The following is a 21079-nucleotide window of genomic DNA, read 5'->3' on the forward strand; positions in this document are numbered from 1 at the left end:
GCGGTGATCCTTTGTAAAAGACACACTGTCTGATGTGTTGTGTTAGGTCATTTGGTTGAGTTTTTATGTAAGGTTTCACTTCCAGGATTCACTTCTTTCAGAAACATTCCCACCTTCCACACTGCTATTCCACATCCCAATATTTGCCCATATGTTGTAACAAGCTCATTTTTCATTATACATTTTGAATCATAAAACAATCTTACATGCATTTAGTCAAAATTAATTATAAAAAACACCTCTGATCGCAAGAAGAACAGAGAAACAACCACACAAATTTTTATTCAAGATATCTTAAACATGTCACAAATAATGTAAAGCCTACATAGCCAAATGTTTTGAACAATCCAAAGCAGGAAAAAATATTTTATATATATGTATAACAAAAAGTCAAGGTAGCTGTCATGGTTGCAGATGTAACAGGTACAGCAATTACACTGTTAAATATATGAGTTCATTTGCTAAAACTAATAAACATCATGTTTAAAAAAATGAACAGACTTTCGTGCATTAGAACATTCTGAACCCTTAACACGTTTTGTCACAAAAGCCGGTATTGTCCACTGTCAAGGCTTTGCGAGTTGATGTTTTACAGCAGAAACCGACAAGCACCCTTGTTGTTTGTGAACAACCCGATAAGTCAGTTTTTAGCGAATCAGCGCACAGTATTCAGGTCAGGTGACAAGGCTGCTAGTCACTTCGAAAAGACGTGCTAGCTGAGTGGAGTTTTGTCAAAGCTGACTAAAAGTAATTGAGGTTGGATTATTTATACAAACTTGATAAACCTGTGATATCTTCTTCGGGGTGTAAAAGGAAAATAAAAGCTGCAACTTTTTTCACGGAACCTTGCTAAAGCAGCACGTTACAGTGTTGAGGGAAATGCTTCCTGTATTGCGTGTAATCACAACAACAAAGTTTATCAGGCGTCTATGTCAGCTGAGGAGATTAATGTTACAAATATTAACCGAGTGTTTTATTATATATCATAGCAATTTCTTGGTTTTGTTTAACTCTGAAACATGAAATGTGGAGTTATCTGCTTTTGCCAAAAAACGATTGTTGGAGTTATCTGTCTTTTACGGTGGCCGGGAGAGCTCAATGCGCTGTGTCGTGGAAATTTTAAACTGTATATTAAACTAACCATGTTTCTAACATCTAACATTCTAACATTTGAACAATGCACAATGTACTGTTCGAAACCAAGGGAAAACTTGTGACTTTGAGTGTGTGTGTGTGTGTGTGTGTGTGTGTGTATAAAAATTAGGGGAAGTGAGACAGATGACTAGTTCTCAAACCTTGTGATAAGTAATCACAAAAACAGTGTTTGCTTGTGTCAGTGACAGAGGGAAAAGGTTGGGGCTTTTGAACCAATTGAACCAATCATATTGAAGGTGACATATTAGTCACGATAATCTTATTTGTTGTCTCGATTCTATAAAAACTGTTGTATCCATGATATCTGGTGGGATTCTCAATGGAATTTGTCTGAGATCCTCCGGCCTTGCTTCTTGGGAGAAATTCCCTGAGAACTGCTCGGGAAGATTAAAGCATTTGAAGGACATTTGCTGAAGTCTGTTTGTAGATTATTCCTGAATATCTATCTATCTATTCTATCTGTTGCAGAAGAATATCAAGTACAAGTTAGACGAATCTGACATATAGGCTAATGAGGGCTTCCTATAAAACGCGCTAACTAACTAACGCGCTAGTTTTCATACAAAATAAATATGTAACATAATTAGGTACTTTAGTTATTATTAACACAATAACATAACACATGAAGGCTACGTTTCTCAACACTGAGAATGAATAAATAAACGCCTGTTTCTCCAGACTCGCGCTATCAGTAATCCACAAATCACATCACTTTCTAATCACTAAACCATAGCGATTTCAAATTTATTAAGATTTATTGTTCAGCATTACTTGAGCATTTTATTATTTGCATGGCTGAATGACGTCTTCCTCTTTTCTGAGTGACCATGAAGAACGGAGTATTTTAAGATAATCCATGCGATCCGTGTGATCAGCGAATCCATAGGATTAAGTTAACTCAATACAATATTTCAACTTTCCACATCCACCCCAGTCCGTTTACCTTTAGGAGTCAGAAGTACTGTTACAACTACTGTCCTCGCTTATGAAATCAGTCAGACGGCGGGCCGCGGGAGCGGAAGGGGGATCGAGCGGGATTCTTTATTGGTGTCGATTTTCAGTCTCTTTTTAATGATAGGCTTTACGCATCTGTCAATCATCCCCGCTTGCTATTTGGGGAATGAACCCAGCGCTATGATTGGTCGAACTCTTCTTCTTTTGCTGTTGCTTGATTTGAGGACTGCACAGAGGCGTCACCAGGTTTTTGTGTAGTTTAGAGTGACAAATCGTACCAGCATACTTTGAAGTCAAAATGCGTATCTGCTACGCAAAATGTGTACAGGTTGGACTGTTTAAAGTGTGCAGTGCAATTATAAATATAATTTATAGATTGAAACCAGACATAAAGTGTTCAATAGTTGTACGGCTTTCGCAAAAAAAATATATTTTTCAGTCTTGTGGTAGGCTACGAGCAGGGGGCCAATGTTTCGTAAAAATTTGAAGCTTCCCCGAGCGCCGCCATTGATTAGCGGACCCCCACCTGCTGTTAGCATTCCATTGACTCCCATTCATTTTGGCGTCACTTTGACAGCGAATAACTTTACATCTGAGGCGTTTAAAGACTCCATTTGTCCATTATTTATTTCTAAAGAAACACGACAATGTATAAAAGGCTCCATTACCTTGTATCTTACGTTATGGCCCCGCAGAAGGCGTTTTTTGTAAAAATAGACTCTCTGTCGCACAGTAATTACCGTATCGACAGGAGGAGAAGCTTGCGGGCAGTCGGGGGGACGTGGAGGCAAAATGACAAAATAATTAATCAGAATACTTAGCAAAAGTTGCTCCTTCTCCTAGCTCATGGACACCACCTACTCACACTCTCCGTCTCTGCAAGTTTCGGAAGGGAATGATTCAGATTTCTCTTGGCACAGCTACTAGAAGACAGACGGGTTGCTCACGTCACATCTACGTCGTCAAGCTCAGTTTGAGTCTGCGTAGTACGGTCAGCCATCAGGAAGTGAGAGCTTCTAATTTGCTTCACTTTTCTCCATTGAAACCTATGGGGTCGCTGTGTCCAGTTTATATACTGTTTATGGCTACGAGAGTAAATTGTGGTGTATCTCCTACCAGAAAGCAGGAGATCAAAGAGGTAGTGTGCAGGGGGATCTCTAATAATTTTGGCGGTTCTGCTCCAACATCTGGACAAATAAATGTCCTCAACTAATGTAAATTATGTCTGTGTGCTGAGTATATTTTGTTGTTTTGTTGCTGTTTTGTTCTGTTCCTCTCTTGTACAACTACCATACCAGGATGTGATGCAATATGTCAGTACAATTCACAAGAAATTTCCGAGGCAATCTTGCTTTCTTTAATCATCTCAGAAAACAAAGATGTTGTGATTTTCCCATGACAGTGGAGGTGTGTGTAGACCAAGACAAATCCTCTGTAATGTTCAACCCCAAGAATTTAAAACAGGGGACTCTCTCCACAGCCACTCCATTTATGAACACAGGACTAAAACAGCAAAATCCACAGTGTAATTTAACACCCCTCAGTGTATATTTATATATTATATACATGTCAGTGTACATAGCTTTTCTGAGGGGTGTTCAGTTAACACTGGGGATTTTGTTATAGGTCTATCCTACACAATTATTCGCTAACATTCGCTTATTTTTCCATTTAGAAGTTGTATTCATTTTTGCAATTAGCCTAATTATGTCTTTTATTTTGCTCTACTTTATTTTTGTTTTGTGATTCTTTATTTTTGTTTGTAAAACATATTTTTTCTCTCTTGCTACTTTTTCTTTTTCAATTCTTTTTTTGTTTGCTTTTTTTTTTTTTTTTTTTGCTCAATACTTTATTTATTTTTTTGATAGGCTACTATAAAAGGAACAAACTCATAGGCAGGCAGCTCTTGCCCAGTTCCTTTTTCCTTTTCTAAAACTGAGGAAGCACATATCACTGAGAAGTGGAACTAAAGTAGAAACCGTTATTCTTCATATTTAAAATTATTCAAGTAAGCTGTTCAGACCAAGACACTATTTGGTAAGTACCTACTTAAGAGTCGCAGATGGGTGAGAGATATTCAGCAGGATAAATATCTATTCGACCAAAAATCAATCCAACGACTTTGAAAGTGGTTTATTGTCTGCGCAGCAGCAGGTGACCAGAAGTGAAAGTAATTTACGACACTGAAGAGACGCCATTCCTGACAACCAGAACCAGAACTTCGAGTATATAAATGCGGTGTATCTTGTGATAAGTTTTGATGTTACTCAACGTATAACAGAAAATTGGTTTCTTCCCTTCTTTACAGGGTATTTATTAGTCTATTATGTGATGCGCAAACTATCGTTAAGTTTGCGGTTTGACATTCAGATTTATTTTGGCAATAAATCCGCAGTGCGCTGTCGTAGACATACAAATAATAACGCATGTCATTCTTTATGAATTGTGAATTCAGATGACGCGATCTGGTCCGAAATCTGTGTTTGTTTTCCTTTCTTGATCGCTCCTTCTTTTTCTTCTGTAATAATGACAAACAAGGCTGACTGTGCCAATGAATAACGGTCAAGGTTATTCGTTTAAAAATGGTAATCTAGTCGGGTCCTACTAGACTCAAATAGACCGTTGTGATTTGTGAAATATTTGACAGTAGGCTACATTTTTGGTCAGTTAATATGGAGTTAATATCCCAGACAGCAACATAGTGTCGGCCCAGATCCGGGCCACATCTGGTACATGTGGATTCCACACGTACCAGAAGTGGGCCGAATCTGGACCGACACGATGTTGCTGTCTGGGTATTGTGCCATAATTAAACAAACAAATCCAGCATTTTGCAAACAAAGGAAAACTCGACTCGCAAACAAACAGAAAGCATTGTGCAAGTACAAAGGTCAATTTGAGCGAAAATGCAGTGAAGTAACAAATATGTTTTGTGTTTTACGAATATAAATAAATGAGCCTAGATAATATTTCACAAATAAATACAAACTATCCTACAAATTGAATGTAACCTTTGAACAAATACCAAATCTAGTGCATATAAATGCATATCTGTCTGTTATGATTGTGAGACACTTGGCTTTTTATGAGATCTCTCGGCTCGATTTTCTCACAAATGTGTCCAGGCAGATTTTCTCACAAATGCAGTTGAGAAACTTCCTCTTCTAAAACAGTAGATGGCGCTAAGCTAGGGGATTAATTTAGCACTAGTCTGCCGGGAGAAGCACTGATTTGAAACTTGCCTTTGCCAGAGCTGAGTTCACCGGTTATTACCAAATGACCAGTGAACAGGTGTGTTTCTGATTTTGCTTTAACTATAATTAACATTCTTAAGGTTTTCTTTTGTAAAATGTTTATTGCATATCTTTCGTTTATTACCTCCTTCATGTTAGTAATCGCGCGTGCATTTTCTCCTATAATTTTTTCCAGGGAATCAGATTGAGTGTTTATTGATTGCGAGAGTGCTCCAAGTTTTGAGAGAGCGTTAGCAATGTCAGAACGCTCAGTCTTCCATTGTTTGGCGGCAGGAGATTTGTAAGGCGTGTCTAAAAGTGCAGGAAATTCCTCCTCGCACAACATGAATTCGTCAGAAATTGAATCCAGTTCTGTCTTGACGTAATCATGTAGATTCACTGAAACAGGAACTCTGGAAACTTGCAGAGTTTCACTATTGATAGCAGGATTAGCATTCGCCTGCAAAGCGCTCTTGTTTTTTCTTTTTTCGGACTCTCCATTGTGTACACTTTTTGAGTTTGCAGAGCACATCAACTTACATGTTGCTAGAGCGCCATCTTGAACCGCCCTCAAATTTCTAAGTGTTACGAAACGTTTCAAAACCATTATGACGTAATGAGGAAGCCTCATTTACTGAAATCACGTGACTCTGGCAGTTTGATACACGCTCCGAACCATTGATTCAGAACAAAAGATTTGTAAAGGTTTCGAAGCTTCATGAAGCAGTGTTTTGAAATTGGCATCACTAATGGTTGCTTGCTATCTAGGAAAGTAATTTAAGTAGTTAAAAACCATAGTTTATAAGCATTTTGTATTAGGATTTTTCTATGTGATGTGATGTAAAATGATTACTCATCAGATTTATCAATGGCATCTGAAAACAAGTTTTGACTTCAGAAACTAGTGGTTTTACTAGATTTCAAAAAGCATGCAGGACTTAAAATACTTGCCTTACTCCATGATTCTGAGAGATGTTTGCTGCCAGTTTTACTGCAAATATGTTGTTATTGTGCATTTGAAGATAGTTTTCTTCTGATGCTGCACTAAATCAACCCCTCGAAGTCTCTCTCTCTTAAAATTTGTGTTACCACATAAATATCTTAAATCATAGGAAAGAGGATGTGATAAATCAAAATGAGTGTCTGTGAGGAGAGAGAGGTGGGCAGCGGGGAGAAAGAAGACTGTGTTGCAGGTCCCAGCTGTGTGTCAGTGAAGAGTGGTCAATCCATGAGAAACCCTACTAATTTCAGTGATGGATCAGTGACCGCTGACCCCAGGTACAGTAATTAATTTGTATGCTTTTGGCAGATGCAAAGCAATTGACAAATTCTCAGGGACAAGAGATTAATAGACAAACATGGGTCTAAAAGTTAAAACAAGCCATTTTATTTGTACAGTAATTTTCACAATTCATATTATTTTAAAGATTTTAAGGATTAAAAATCCCTCACCATTCACTCACCCTTGTGCCATCCCAAATGTGAGGCAGTCAGGTGTCTGAATACAAAAAAACTACTTGATGTGGACAGATGTAAATGTGCTGTTTTCTGATTGGGTAATTATCCAATATGCCTAATCAGATCACAGTGAAGCTCCTTTTCTGCAGTGGAAACAAGTTTGAGCCTGGAAGCCGCACCATGTTGGTGGAAAAACAGCCTAAGTGAACCACGTGGTTCAGTTGAGACCGTCTATACCAGGGGTGGGGAACGTTGGTCCTGGAGGGCCACTCTCCCCCAGAGTTTAGTTCCAGCCCTAATGAAACACACCTGAACAAGCTAATCAATGTCTTCAGGATCACTTAAGGCTACAATCAGGTGAGTTTTTTCCAGGGTTGGAGCTAGTAACTCTGTAGGACAGTGGCCCTCCTGGACCAACGTTCCCCACCCCTGGTCTATACCCTCAGCTTATGTTTAGACGTTTTCGGATTTAATTTAATAAAATTCTGTGTTGTTTGTCTTTTTGTCAGAACCACCTTAAGAACATCTTCAGGACCCAGTTGTGTGTCATTAAAGAGTAAAATATCCATGTTTGAACCTGGAAACTTCAGTGATAAAGCAGTGACCCCTGACCCTTCGTAAGTATAGACAAAGTTGTTGATTACAGATTACGAAGAGTATAAGGTTACTTAAGGTTATTTACTTGTTGTGTCATTGTTGGTCCAATATATATATACTGTATATATATATATATATATATATATATATATATATATATATATATATATATACTGTATATATATATATATATATATATATATATATATATATATATATAATATTATTATTATTATTATTATTATTTTATTTTTTATTTTTTTTAAACTGCATAAATAACTGCTTTTGAACTTTCTCCTGTAGATTGGTGGGTTTAAACTGGTTTGTTTAAACTGGTTTGTTTTTTAGGAAAATTGAAAGGAGTTCTATATTTTAACCACTCAATAGCCTATGAAAATGATCCGAGTTTCACACATAAACGTAGCACAATAAAATAATAATAAAAACGTAGCAGGATAGTCTGTGTGTCTATGGTTGGCTATGCAATGTCGACTTTCGGGGTTGGCCATAGTACCTGCAGGCTGCAGGTGTGACTGTGTGAGGGCAGTTGCCAAAAGGGCAGAGATGGACACTCGAACATCAGACTCGACGCAACAAAAAGGACTTGTGAATATTTTAAAAACAACTCTTTTATCCTCAACTACTGATATCATAAAGAAAGAATTTGTTTTATTTTAATAGTTTTATAATATCTGCGTCATATTTTTCCCTATGTGACGTGGTAGTTCGGACCCATAGAATTTGATTACGTATGTCCATGTATTACATGTAAACTCCAAAATGTCATAATGAAAGTCCCATGAAATATGACGGGAGCCACCGTGCCATATGTTCTCACATTTGGGTTTATTAACATGTCAAATTGTCTAGATACAAAGAATCTGGAATCAAAGAAACAATTAAAAAATACACCGGAACAACAACATCAAATTTTATTGGACATCGCATCCACAAAGGTTAGTCACATTAACACACATCTGTGATATTGTGGTTTAGCTGCATGGCTCCTTTGGATTACCAGCTTGTTAAAACATTAAGAAAAAATAATCTAGCCTTTAAACCTAGCACTACGTTTTATCAATCTTTTCGTAGTATATGCAGCTTTACCATACCATACCATCTTCTTCCGCTTATCCGGGGCCGGGTCGCGGGGGCAGCAGTCTAAGCAAAAATGCCCAGACTTCCCTCTCCCTAGACACTTCCTCCAGCTCTTCCGGGGGGACACCAAGGCGTTCCCAGGCCAGCCGGGAGACATAGTCCCTCAAGTGTGTCCTAGGTCTTCCCCGGGGTCTCCTCCCTGTGGGATGCGCCCGGAACACCTTCCCGGGAAGGTGTCCAGGAGGCATCCGGAACAGATGCCCGAGCCACCTCAGCTGGCCCCTCTCGATGTGGAGGAGCAGCGGCTCTACTCTGAGCTCCTCCCGAGTGACAGAGCTTCTCCCCCTATCTCTAAGGGATCGCCCAGCCACCCTGCAGAGTAAGCTCATCACTGTGTGTATCCGGGATCTTGTTCTTTCGGTCATGACCCAAAGCTCATGACCATAGGTGAGAGTAGGAATGTAGATTGATCGGTAAATCGAGAGCTTCGCCTTGCGGCTCAGCTCTTTCTTCACCACGACAGACAGTCACATCGACCGCATTAACCGGCATCAAAGGGCAGCCCTGCTGGAGTCCAACATGCACTGGGAACAAGTCTGACTTACAATGCGAACCAAGCTCCTGCTCCAGTCGTACAGGGACCGGATAGCCCTTAGCAAAGGGCCCCGGAGCCCATACTCCCGGAGCACCCTCCACAGGACGCCGCAAGGGATACAGTCGAATGCCTTCTCCAAATCCACAAAGCACATGTGGATTGGTTGGGCAAACTCCCATGAACTCCCATGAAATCCCTGGAGAGGGTATAGAGGGTATAGAGCTGGTCCAGTGTTCCATGGCCGGGACGAAAACCGCACTGTTCCTCCTGAATCCGAGGTTCTACTATCGGCCGTATTCTCCTCTCCAGTACCCTGGCATAGACTTTCCCGGGGAGGCTAAGAAGTGTGATTCCCCCTGTAGTTGGAACACACCCTCCGGTCCCCCTTCTTAAAAAGAGAGACCACCACCCTGGTCTGCCATCCCAAAGGTACTGTCCCCGACTGCCACGCGATGCTGCAGAGGCGTGTCAGCCAAGACAGCCCCACAACATCCAGAGACTTGAGGGACTCAGGGTGGATCTCATCCACCCCCGGTGCCTTGCCACCGAGGAGTTTCTTGACTACCTTGGTGACTTCAGCTTGGGTGATGGATGAGTCCACCTCCGAGCCATCAGCCTCTGCTTCCTCAATGGAAGACGTTAGTGACGTATGCAGCTTTTATCTCTCTTAATGTGTGTACATGAAAAAGAGATGTCAATCAATTTATTACTTAAAACGCATATTTTAACTTATCGTAATCAGTATGCGTACAGTTTTCAACTGACTTATTCCGAGGATTAATATTTTCTGAAAATGACTGTCGGAACTGCTGTATAACAAACCGCGACTGGCGTCATCTTGCGTCCACTTTGCGATTGTATTGAAAATGACTACTCGTCTTGTTGCCAGGACGATTGTTTTCCACATTGTAATGGATTATAAAGTAACAAGCTGGACTTACATTATCCTTTACATCTTAGGACCTTTATTACAAACAAAACAGATAATAGAAAGATCATATGAAGAGTTTGGTTCCAAAACGCGATAAATCCATTTTGATTAATTTGAGTAAAAATGTGTTTTCTTTACCAAGAATTTGGCAAGATGAAAAACGCTATTTTCTGTTTCAAACTTTCACATAGCATATTTAGGTTATAATAACAAAACAAATTCAAATCCAGATTTTGATTTTCAAAGATTTATTATAAAAACTGATCATTTTTTCCCCAAAATGCAATAAATTCATAACACTTTTTTTCCCCAAATGCAATTAATCCATTGAATCAATATAAAAGTTATTTTTCATATTGAAACTGTTGAAAATACACAACAAAATAAGTTGATCCATCCACATATGACAGTCTGAACTCGATCAATATCTTATTAACGTTACAGGCACTGGACTAAAAATACATTCAATCAGCTATCGCTAGGAAATACCTCCTGAACTTTTTTGACGGCGATCATCTGTAAAACGGCTTAGTCCTGCTCGGTTTTCGTTGACTTTGAGTAAAACAACTGAAAGTTTTTCAAAAGATCCCCTGGGTTCATCGTGTCAGTGTGACAGAAGTTTGATGCTGTCGTGTGAGAACAAGCAATAGCCGGCATTTTTCCTCCTCCCGCGCCTCGTCTTCTTAATCTCCTCACGTAAATGATTAGATTTCGATGGCTTACGTTTCTTCCCTACCGCAGAAACCACCACAGGTTCATCAATGCCGTCAAAATTATAAAAGATTTTGTTTGATTGTTGATCAAAAAGTACAAAGTAGATAGGAAAAACTAGGATGCCGGGTGTATTCAAAGCGCTGCCTTTACTGTTTACAGTGCGTGGAATGGTGCGCTGTGATTGGTTGAGAGCGGATTTATCTCATTCTGCAGAGAAAGGAGACTGGCGTTTGTCGCGGTTTGGAAAGAAAGGGAGAAAACATGACAGAATAACACGGCGGATATCGCATTTCACATAAAATTTAAAATTGACTTTTCAATACTGACCCTATACAATACTGATTTTTGCAGGAACTCAATTTTTTTTTAAACGGCGTTTATCGCGTTTTGGAACCAAACTCTTCATATACTTTGTCTATATAGTACAACTAGAATAAAAATAGGATTTTTTTAGTCTGATAATTTTTTTTGTTTGTTTTTTTGTAAGGCATGAAATGACTTGAGACTTGCACGGACTCATGACAAAAAGACTCCAGACTAGACTCAGACTCCAGCTTAAAGACTTCAGACTTTACTCGGACTCCATCTTAAAGACTTCAGACTTGATTCGGACTCCAGCTTAAAGACTTGTGAACATCTCTGAGGCACGCTATTGCTTGCTAGCATCTGCATCTTCGACACTCCTAATACAGTTCAGTGGCTGTGGCGCTTTCCATCGGGACCCGATTACATCAGTATCGACGTAACGTCGAATGTGAAAGACTGAATGGGAACATCTAGGTTACTAACGTAACCCCTGCTCCCTGAAGGAGGGAACGGAGACGTTACGCCCCCCTGTCCGGCTCCTCAGCAAAACATGAATGGAGTAATGCAGGACATATTTATACCCGTATGTCGGGGTGGGTGGGACTCGGCATTCAAATCTCACTGGCCAATGTCCATTGGCTCATTTGACCACTTGGAGGTGATTTGGCTCCCAGGCAAGACCCCTTTACGTCAGTATTGATGTAATGGCTCCGTTCCCTCCTTCAGGGAACAAGGGTTACATTAGTAACCTAGACGTTTCCTTTAAGCCTGAGGACAAATTTTATTTAACCCGTAATCGGTCCTCAAGAAGGTTTACATTAAGTCCCTTGGGGTCCGATAGACCCCAAACTTTTACAGAGCGATTGCATAAGGAAATATACATTATTTACATGGCAAACTATATGTCATTTTTAAAATTTACTTCTCAACTATACATTTATGCTGTGTTTTTGTTGATATTTGGTAGTTTTTTTTACCTATTTACTGCACAATTACTTAACTACGCCATAAATTGGCTCATGAAAAATTATTTTTTTTATGAAAAAAATCACTTAAATTATGATCTTAATTAAATCTAAATTGTTTTTGGACATTGCTCTATGTGTTAGGGATAGAATACTGCCATCTGCAGGTTTGTGGAAAAACTTTAGGAATTATAGTTAAAGAAAGAAAGTGCAATGACCACATATATCCAATAGATTCATTTGAAAGGTCTCAATGAGTAGAATACAACAAGCACAATTGTTTCGGGCTTTGTACTAAACTTGAGCAAGTTTTTGTACATGAAGCCTCTCAAGACCAAAATCATATATATGGATGCTGAATTTGACACATTCTAGCTCATAACTTCATGAAACATGCTCCGATTGTGGAAAATGGCACATCATTATTTACAGCAGATGCTTATGATTAGAATGAGCCCTAACTCACCATAATCCATCAATCAGATCTAAAGATATTCCTCATGGAGTTCTAACACAAAAAATACCACAGATGCACCTAGCCAAGTATATACTGAAGCTCTCACCTCGCGTTTTCGCCTATAACTTCATGAAGCATGCACAGATTGTAGAAAATGGCACGACTTTATTTACAGCAGACTCTCACGATTAAAACGAGTCCTAACTCACCATAATCCATCACTCAGATCTAAAGATATACCTCATGGATTTCTAACACATGAAGCTGCACAGGCGCACACCCAATGAAGTATACAGATGAATTGATGTGATGCTTTGGTGTGACATATTAGCTCATAACTCATGAAACATGCATGGATTGTGGAAAGTCGAACATTTTTATTGACAGCAGAGTCTCACGATTACAAAGAGCCCAAACAACATAATCCATTGCTTTGATCACGAGATATTCCTCATGAAGTGATGCATACTTAGCTAACATGTCTCTCATCTTTTTGGGATGCAATGTGTTTTCCAATGTTCCCGGAGCCATCCGTGCTTGTTTTCAAACGTGGAATAACAAAAAATATATATCATCTTAAAGCGTAGAATCTCAGCTTTTTAATGAATCTAACCTCTTTGATAAATTCCTAACGAGCGCCGAATAGTCCCTCTAAAATGGAGTACCACCCGCAGGCACAACCTAGCTGCGAAAAAAATCATAATCATATTTTTTAAAACTACTGCCTTGATTAACACAAAATAGGTGTCATTTTAAAGCTTAGAGTCTGAAGTTTACAATGAATGTAGCCAGTTTGATTAAGTAGTGCCAAGTTATTTGCTGATAAATAGAATTTTGTTTTCATAATCTTTAAAATATTTTTTTGTACTACGTACTGCAATGTGTCAAAAACATCATACAGCTCATGAAACATTCACAGATCATTGAAAATGGTACATCATTTTATACAGCATATTATTACAATTAAAATGAGCCCAAAATGAACATAATCTATTGTGTTGATCATAAGATATTCCTCTTGGAGGAACAATTTTAAAAATGCCCATTAGGGGGCGTCAAGGACTGAACAAAAATGCTATCCTGGTCCCAAATGCTGTAACTTTTGATAACTTTATGCAATCACCACAAACTTGGATCCAGATGCAGCTCACATGTAGAGGGACTTCACCAAAAATGTTTTTTTCTCTTCCTTATTTCCTTCCTGAGTTATTCCATGTCAAATAAGAAAGATCTGCAAATTCATAATAAAAATTATATATATATTTTTTTGTCTTTAATCAGCAGTTTCTCTGCATGAATATGTCCAAATGTAATGTAATTGTATTGTCTAAAAATTTGAAAAGTTTTCTATCAAATGATACCTACCTTTTGACTCTCCTTGTTATAGTTTTGGAGTTATAAGTCTTTAGTTTTGTGTGTATCACTCAGAAAAAACATCTCTAAAAATGCTCTCTGTTGCAGTCACACACGTGTGTGTGTGTGTGAGAGTGTGTGTGTGTGTGTGTGTGAGATAGAAAGTTAGTTCCACTGTGTGTTTATGCTTATTTTTTATTTATTTATTATTATTTTATTTTTTTTCACAAACAAAATGAAAAAAAATACTTTTTTTTCATTTTCCCATTCATTTTCAATGTGGGGTCTATCGGACCCCAAGGGACTTAAACGGTAAAAAAAAATTTACACACCTTTAGAACAACCAAATCCACTGGACCCCAAGGACCGATTAAGGGTTAAAAGGTTTGTGTGACCTGTGAAATTTAGCATGCACCACATATACAGATTCTTATACAATGTATCTTTAATTTGGCCAAAATTGTACAAGTAATTAATAGACAATAAGTAGAGATTCTGTTGAATGAAGTCTGTGCCACATAATTCATGAAGGTTGTTGGTTGACCTTTTTTATAATCAAGAAAACATTGTCTGGAGGACACAGAAACATGAAAGAAGATTGTTATGTTCTATTTTTATTTATTTGTAATACATCTGAAATGTTATCTTAAGGCGAGACACTACAGGTGAATAGGGTACATTTTTTAACTAGCAGATATCACCATGAAACTTTACCAGTTGATTACCTACATTAAGATGAGAAAAAAAATGCATTACAAGTTTTCTGTAATTTAATGTTTAAATATGCAAATGAGGCAATATCTAATTAAATATGCACTAATTTGCATATATTTTAAAAAACAAAATCTGAGTATTGGAGTAATATGAGTAGTGTTCACATATTAGATGGGAAAAAAATTACAGAGGGATTTATGGATATCTACTTTTGTTATCCTGTAAATCAGAATATACTGTCAATAGCCTTAAAAAAAATATTTTCGCATGTTTTTTTGGAATAAAATGTTATATAAATCAGGCTAGGAATAATATATTTACAAATCCCTCTGTAAATGTCTTCATAATATAACTAGGTACAAGACTGGAAAGTTTGGTGTATATAGGTGCTACTGAAGTGGAGATTTCGGACTTGGAGTATGAGAGAAAGATCATTTTGAGAAAACGGGCTTTAAAGATTTTTCATCAGCCAATGAGATTGCGCATTCAGCCCTTTTACTTTCACGATTGGTTGCTGATAAAAAGGAAATGACCATATTTGGATCCGACAGTATTGTACAGTGAAGAGAGAGCTTTCCAGCGGTGCATGTGATGACAGAAAGCAGACAGAGATCGCGGAGCGGCGGAATGATTTACAACGACAACTTTTGTTGAATTTATGAGAAATCTACAGACGCAAACAGACAAAGTGTAGTAAAATAAAGACCTAAATGTGTATTTCAGACTTTTTTTCACCACAAGTCTGAAAGAAGACATGTTATTGAAGACAAATATCCAAAAATCTCAAAATTGACCAGTAAAAAAAGTTTTCATGTTTGTTTCTGACCTTTTGCTATGCTGTTCTTTTTTCTTTTTTTCTTTTTTTTAGGAATGAGGAGAAACAGGAGAGTGAAGCCATGCAGCAGGATTCTCTCCAACCAAGTCAAAGTCAAGTCAAAGACAAACACAAAAGCAGCATGAGGAACAAGTATGAGAGATTATTTGAGGGAATCAATCATTCTGGTGGTCTCCAATAGTCAATGTAATGCCTGTAATTGCCTTTTTTGTTGCTCTTTTTATTTTAATTTCAGTAGGGGAAAGACACATGAGCTGATCAGACCTGTGCCGTCCTCATCCCACTATCAGATTCACATTAGGCAGAACAAAACTGAAGCAGTCCTGCAGACAGACACACTGAAGACTGGAGACCTACAGAGAGTCAAAGACCAGCTCAAAACCAGCATGAAGAACAAGTTTGAGAGATTATTTGAGGGAATCAATCTACAAGAGAATGAAACCCTCCTGAATAGGATCTTCACACAGCTCCACATCATACAGGGAGAGAATGAAGGAGTGAATGAAGAACATGAGGTTTTACAGATGGAGAAAACAGCCAGAACACAACACTCACAAGACACTCCAATCGACTGCAATGACATCTTTAAAGCCTCACCTGAAGCAGGATGTGAGGAGAAAGACCAAATCAAGACTGTTCTTACTAAAGGCATCGCTGGAATCGGAAAAACCATTTCTGTGCAGAAGTTCATTTTGGACTGGGCTGAGGGAAAAGCCAATCAAGATGTAGATTTAATGTTTGTGCTTCCATTTCGAGAACTGAACTTGATCCGAGATCATCAGTACAGTCTTCACAGACTTCTGCTTGACTTTCATCCTGAACTTCAAGATCTGCACTCAATGATTTACGAGGACTGTAAAGTTGTGTTCATCTTTGATGGTCTGGACGAAAGCAGAATGACACTGATGTTTTCAGATGCTCAGAAAGTTTTTGATGTGAGTGAGACTTCATCAGTGGGTGTGTTGATGTCAAAGCTCATGAAAGGAGAGCTGCTTCCCTCTGCTCTCATCTGGATCACCTCCAGACCAGCAGCAGCCAATCAGATCCCCTCAGAATACATCAGCCGTCTGACAGAGATTCAGGGATTCAATGAGCCTCAGAAGGAGGAATATTTCAGGAAGAGAATCAGTGATGAGCATCAAGCCAGCAGAATCATCTCACACATCAGAGGAGCAAGAAGCCTCCACATCATGTGCCACATACCCGTCTTCTGCTGGATCTCATCCACTGTGCTTCAAAAGATCCTGAAAGTAGATCTGAGCACAGAAATCCCTCAAACTCTGACTGAAATGTACATTCAATTCCTGGTGATTCAGATAAACATGAGGAATCAGAAGTATGAAGAGAGTGATCCAGAGAAACTCCTGCTTTTCAACAGAGAAGTGATTGTGAAACTTGCTGAAGTGGCTTTCAAACAGATGATGAAGGGCAATGTGATGTTCTATGAGGAGGACCTGAGAGAGAGCGGCATAGACGCCACTGACACATCAGTGTATTCTGGAATTTGCACTGAGTTCTTTAAGGAGGAATATGTGATTCATCAGAGGAAAGTCTACAGCTTCATTCATCTGAGTGTTCAGGAGTTTCTTGCTGCTTTCTATGTGTTTTACTTCCATGTAAGTACAACTATGAAGGGACTGAAGAATTTTGCATCAGTACATAATTTGCTTAAAAGTGCAGTAGATAAAGCCCTTGAGAGTGAGAATGGACACCTGGATATGTTCCTGCGATTCCTGCTGGGTGTCTCACTGGAGTCAAATCAGAGACTCTTACAAGATCTACTGACACACACAGAGAACAGCTCAGAGAGCATCAGGATAACCACACAGTACATTAAAGAGAAGATCAAAGATGGACATGAACTCTCCACTGAAAGATCCATCAATCTGTTCCTCTGTCTGCTGGAAGTCAAAGATCAGACTCTGTCCAGAGAGATTCAGGAGTTTGTGAAATCAGACAAACACTCAGAGAAGAAACTCTCTCCTTCTCACTGCTCAACAATCGCCTACATGCTCCAGATATCAGAGGAGGTGCTGGATGAGCTGGTCCTCAAGAAATACAACACATCAGATGAGGGTAGAAGACGACTGATATCAGCTGTGATCAACTGCAGAAAAGCCCAGTGAGTGGTTAGTTCTTGTGTACTTATTTAAGAGTCATTTTCACTTTATTACATAAATTATTACACTATTCTATTTTGTTCTTTTTCAGTTTTTCTGGCTGTAATCTCTCTGCTCAGGACTGTAAAATTGTGTTGTCAGCTCTCCAATCCTCAAACTCTGTCCTGAGAGATCTGGACCTGAGTAACAATGACCTGCATGATTCAGGAGTGAAGCTGCTCTCTGATGGACTGAAGAGTCCACACTGTCAGCTGGAGATACTGAGGTATAAAGAACATGTAAGAGATAAAGTAAACTCAGTCGGTCATAATGCTGTGTGTATGTAGATGATCTGTCTGTTGATGTGTGTCTGTAGGTTGTCAGGCTGCATGGTGACAGAGGAAGGCTGTTGTTATGTGTCTTCAGCTCTGAGTTCAAACCCTTCATACCTGAGAGAGCTGGATCTGAGCTATAATCACCCAGGAGATTCAGGAGTCAAGCTACTATCTGACAAACTGAAAGATCCAAACTGCTCACTGCAGATACTCAAGTATGTGGGGTGGAATGATACATTTTTGTGTGTACATTTTTAATGCTTTGAGGACAATTGTTTCCACAGAGCAACTCACCTAAATCTACCTCTTGTCTCACATGTAGGGTCACAGGAACACATAGTTTCTCTTAGTTGCTCATTATTTGCAATTAATCCCAACAATTAAAATGTTAATCAAACATTTGCCATCTGTTTTGTGTATTTGTCACTCTCTAGCTTGGACCATGGAGAACATTGTAGGATCACACCAGGACTGAAAAAATGTAAGTAATGTACCTTACTGTTCCTCTCATTTACTTTTAAAAGAGTAAATTCATTTTATTCATGAAGAGAAATAGGCTGCAGACAAATTATATGGTACTGTTGGAACCTTCTTACATTATACACATAACAGCTGCAATACACAATATATATATATAGGGTATCCTTCAGAAACCACTGTTCCTTTGTTCTAATTGTATGAACAGTTTGGTTCAATTCTTTACAAACACAGATAGAGTTGATTGCAGTATCAGTGTATTGACATCTGACAAAAGCTAATTAAAACTATCAAAAAACTTTGTACACATAGATACTGATGTTCTCTTCTTGTGTTCAGATGCGTGTGATCTCACACTGGATCCAAACACGGCAAACATTCGTCTCTCTTTGTCTGAGGGGAACCGGAAGTTGACGTATGTGGAAGATCATCAGCCATATCCTGATCATCCAGAGAGATTTAAATACTATGAGCAGGTTCTATCTCAAGAGAGTTTCTCTGGACGGTGTTACTGGGAGGCTGAGTGGACTGGCTGGAGTTATATAGGAATGACATATAAAGGAATCCACAGAGGAGGAGGAAATCAGTGTAGATTTGGTTACAATGAAATGTCCTGGTGTGTTTTCTGTATTGCTGACAGATACAGTGCCTGGCACAATAATAAAAACAAAGACATACCTGTCCCTTCATGCCGCTCTAAAAGAATAGGAGTGTATCTGGACTGGCCGGCTGGCACTCTGTCCTTCTACAGTGTCTCTGACACACACACACTCACACACTTGCACACATTCAACACCACTTTCACTGAACCCCTTTATGCTGGATTCAGAGTGAATAAAGCCTCAGTGTCTCTGTGTCAGGTTTAACAACCCAGGCGATATTCCTGAAAGCAAGGTTAACTTTCTGTCAGATATATCCTAAACTCTGTTGCCATTAACCCAAGACTTGTTTACTCGTGGTATGCTGGTTCCAAAAAAACGTGTTCGGGAATAAGTTCAGTCAGTTCACAAAAGAGCGACGAATCCACGAGTCACCATGGAGATGGATTCTAAGAAGAGGCATGTCATACTTTTTCCTCATCTTTTGTTCCATGGCAAGTTACATTCCTTGTGTATATCGCTAACTACTGTGTGGTTTGGTTTTGCATTAAGTATGTGTTTTTTTTTATGTTTAATCTTTAGCAGTTTTTTATTACAGTGAACAAGAATTATATTTTTTGCTTGATTCTAATTATATTAATTAAAAAAAGTATTTTCCTTGCAATCCTTGCAAAATGCAATACAGTCAGGCAGACAGGAAACCACTGTGCAACAGTGATACTAATGCTGATTGGCTACACATTTGTTGTTGTGTCTGGTTGTGTCGGTCAGACCAACTTTCAAACAACGTTTTTCAAATATCGCTTACCCCACCTTTAAGGCCAGCATCACTATTGAAAACTGCTGTATGTGTGTGGTTCATGAATGAATTGATGTGTTGAATGACACTTGAAAGTGAATGAAACATTTTTGTATTGACTGAAAAAACAATATTTTAGGTCTGATAGTTTGTGCCATAACCAGCGCAAATAAAACTTTAAAACAACTTGGGATGTGCTCTGTGGTGTCTAATATTTTAAATGTATGTAATGATTGTAATTAATATAAAACACCTTTTTTTTTTTTTGCTACTGTTGTAACACACTGCTAAACTACTCAGCTGTGGTTACTCTATAAATGGGAAACAAAGCGAACACTGAGAAGACACAAGAGAGAAAGCTCTCTCACCCCTTAATGTTATTGCCATATATTCAAAAACAAAAAACAGTAATTTCCTGCAAAGGTGACGTAGCGTCACGGGACACAAGATCACGAGCGGAATTTCACGATAGTAGTGTTCAGGCTCAAATACGCACATCAAATTTTGATGATTTACAGAATAAAGGAGAACGCAACAAAAAAATTATAAACGATACATTCATTTTAAGTCATTAACAAAATACCTGTGCTTCTCCTTATGTGGCTATGCTACACTGTAGATTATGTTACTGACAGGGTCCCCTATCTGTCACTCACTTCAACGTAGTGTTGATGTAGTGACACTAGGGGTTGCACTTGGGAGCCCCAAACACCTCTGATACTTTGAGAAAAGGCCAATGAGAAATGACGAGTGGTATTTGCATGTGCCAATCTCCCGGATATACGGGTATAAAAGGAGCTGGCGTGCATCCACTCATTCAGATTTGTTCATCGGAGCCGAGTGGTTGTGAATGGGGTTGTGAAGGGTCACTCTTCCATTCACCTCTACAAGAGACCACTGCAATCCGCCATATACACCAGCTTCAAATTAAGGGAATCTTCATTTGAAGCTGGTGTATATGGTGCATTGCAGTGGTCTCTGACCCCTCTCTGGAGTATGGATAAGTGCAGAGAGTTCCCGAGGGTGCTTCAGCACTAAAATACCAGATTTCCCTAAAAGAGCAAACACAGACACAGAGCGTCTTTTTAAAAAGATGCCTTTCCTCCTTTGTGTTTCTGGGTGTGGTCGATACCTCTCATCCTCGTAGGAAAACATAATTTCTATATCGAGGCTCGAGAAGAGGATGAACTGTCGATTGCAGCATCGAAGGTGCCGTAGCTCAGACTGAGTCTGATGCAGAGTTTCACAAACATTGGGCTGGAGTGACTACCCTCAATGGTGGGGCGGCCAGGGGGTCACAGATGTAATGTGCGATTGCGTTGCATTTATGCCCGCAAAATGCCGACACCTGGCGGAACTGTCCCTGACTCCCGACCAGGGCCTGTAAGTTCAATTTGTCTCTAAC

At 39.0% G+C, this 21079-nt stretch overlaps 1 protein-coding gene across 4 annotated transcripts; it reads left to right on the forward strand.

Moving 5' to 3' along the window:
• The first annotated feature begins 4024 nt into the window (after positions 1 to 4024).
• On the forward strand, positions 4025 to 19865 carry LOC311093194 (NACHT, LRR and PYD domains-containing protein 3-like). Of its 4 annotated transcripts, XM_084130412.1 has the most exons (10): positions 4025 to 4146; positions 6455 to 6620; positions 6924 to 7157; positions 7310 to 7417; positions 15399 to 15497; positions 15601 to 17487; positions 17577 to 17750; positions 17841 to 18014; positions 18234 to 18280; positions 18616 to 19865. In XM_084130412.1, exons 3-10 carry the CDS (start codon positions 7126 to 7128, stop codon positions 19140 to 19142), a joined length of 3048 nt encoding a protein of 1015 aa, XP_083986538.1. In that variant the 5' UTR covers positions 4025 to 4146; positions 6455 to 6620; positions 6924 to 7125; the 3' UTR covers positions 19143 to 19865. The 4 variants fall into 4 exon arrangements, with proteins under 4 accessions (XP_083986538.1, XP_083986535.1, XP_083986537.1 ...); XM_084130409.1 differs by lacking the exon at positions 6924 to 7157 and having other exon boundaries at positions 4035 to 4146; XM_084130411.1 differs by lacking the exon at positions 6924 to 7157 and having other exon boundaries at positions 4035 to 4146; positions 15604 to 17487.
• The last annotated feature ends 1214 nt before the right edge of the window (positions 19866 to 21079 follow it).

Source organism: Abramis brama (assembly GCF_963993115.1).
Source record: "Abramis brama genome assembly, chromosome: 12".
Lineage (NCBI taxonomy): Eukaryota > Metazoa > Chordata > Actinopteri > Cypriniformes > Leuciscidae > Abramis > Abramis brama.

Bases quoted from the DNA above. Each gene is read 5' to 3' on its own strand.
- LOC311093194 (XM_084130409.1), top strand. From the start codon at position 6,478: ATGAGTGTCTGTGAGGAGAGAGAGGTGGGCAGCGGGGAGAAAGAAGAC. The intron at 6,621-7,309 runs GTACAGTAATTA...TCTTTTTGTCAG, and splicing joins TCAGTGACCGCTGACCCCAG to AACCACCTTAAGAACATCTT. The intron at 18,015-18,233 runs GTATGTGGGGTG...GTCACTCTCTAG, and splicing joins TGCTCACTGCAGATACTCAA to CTTGGACCATGGAGAACATT.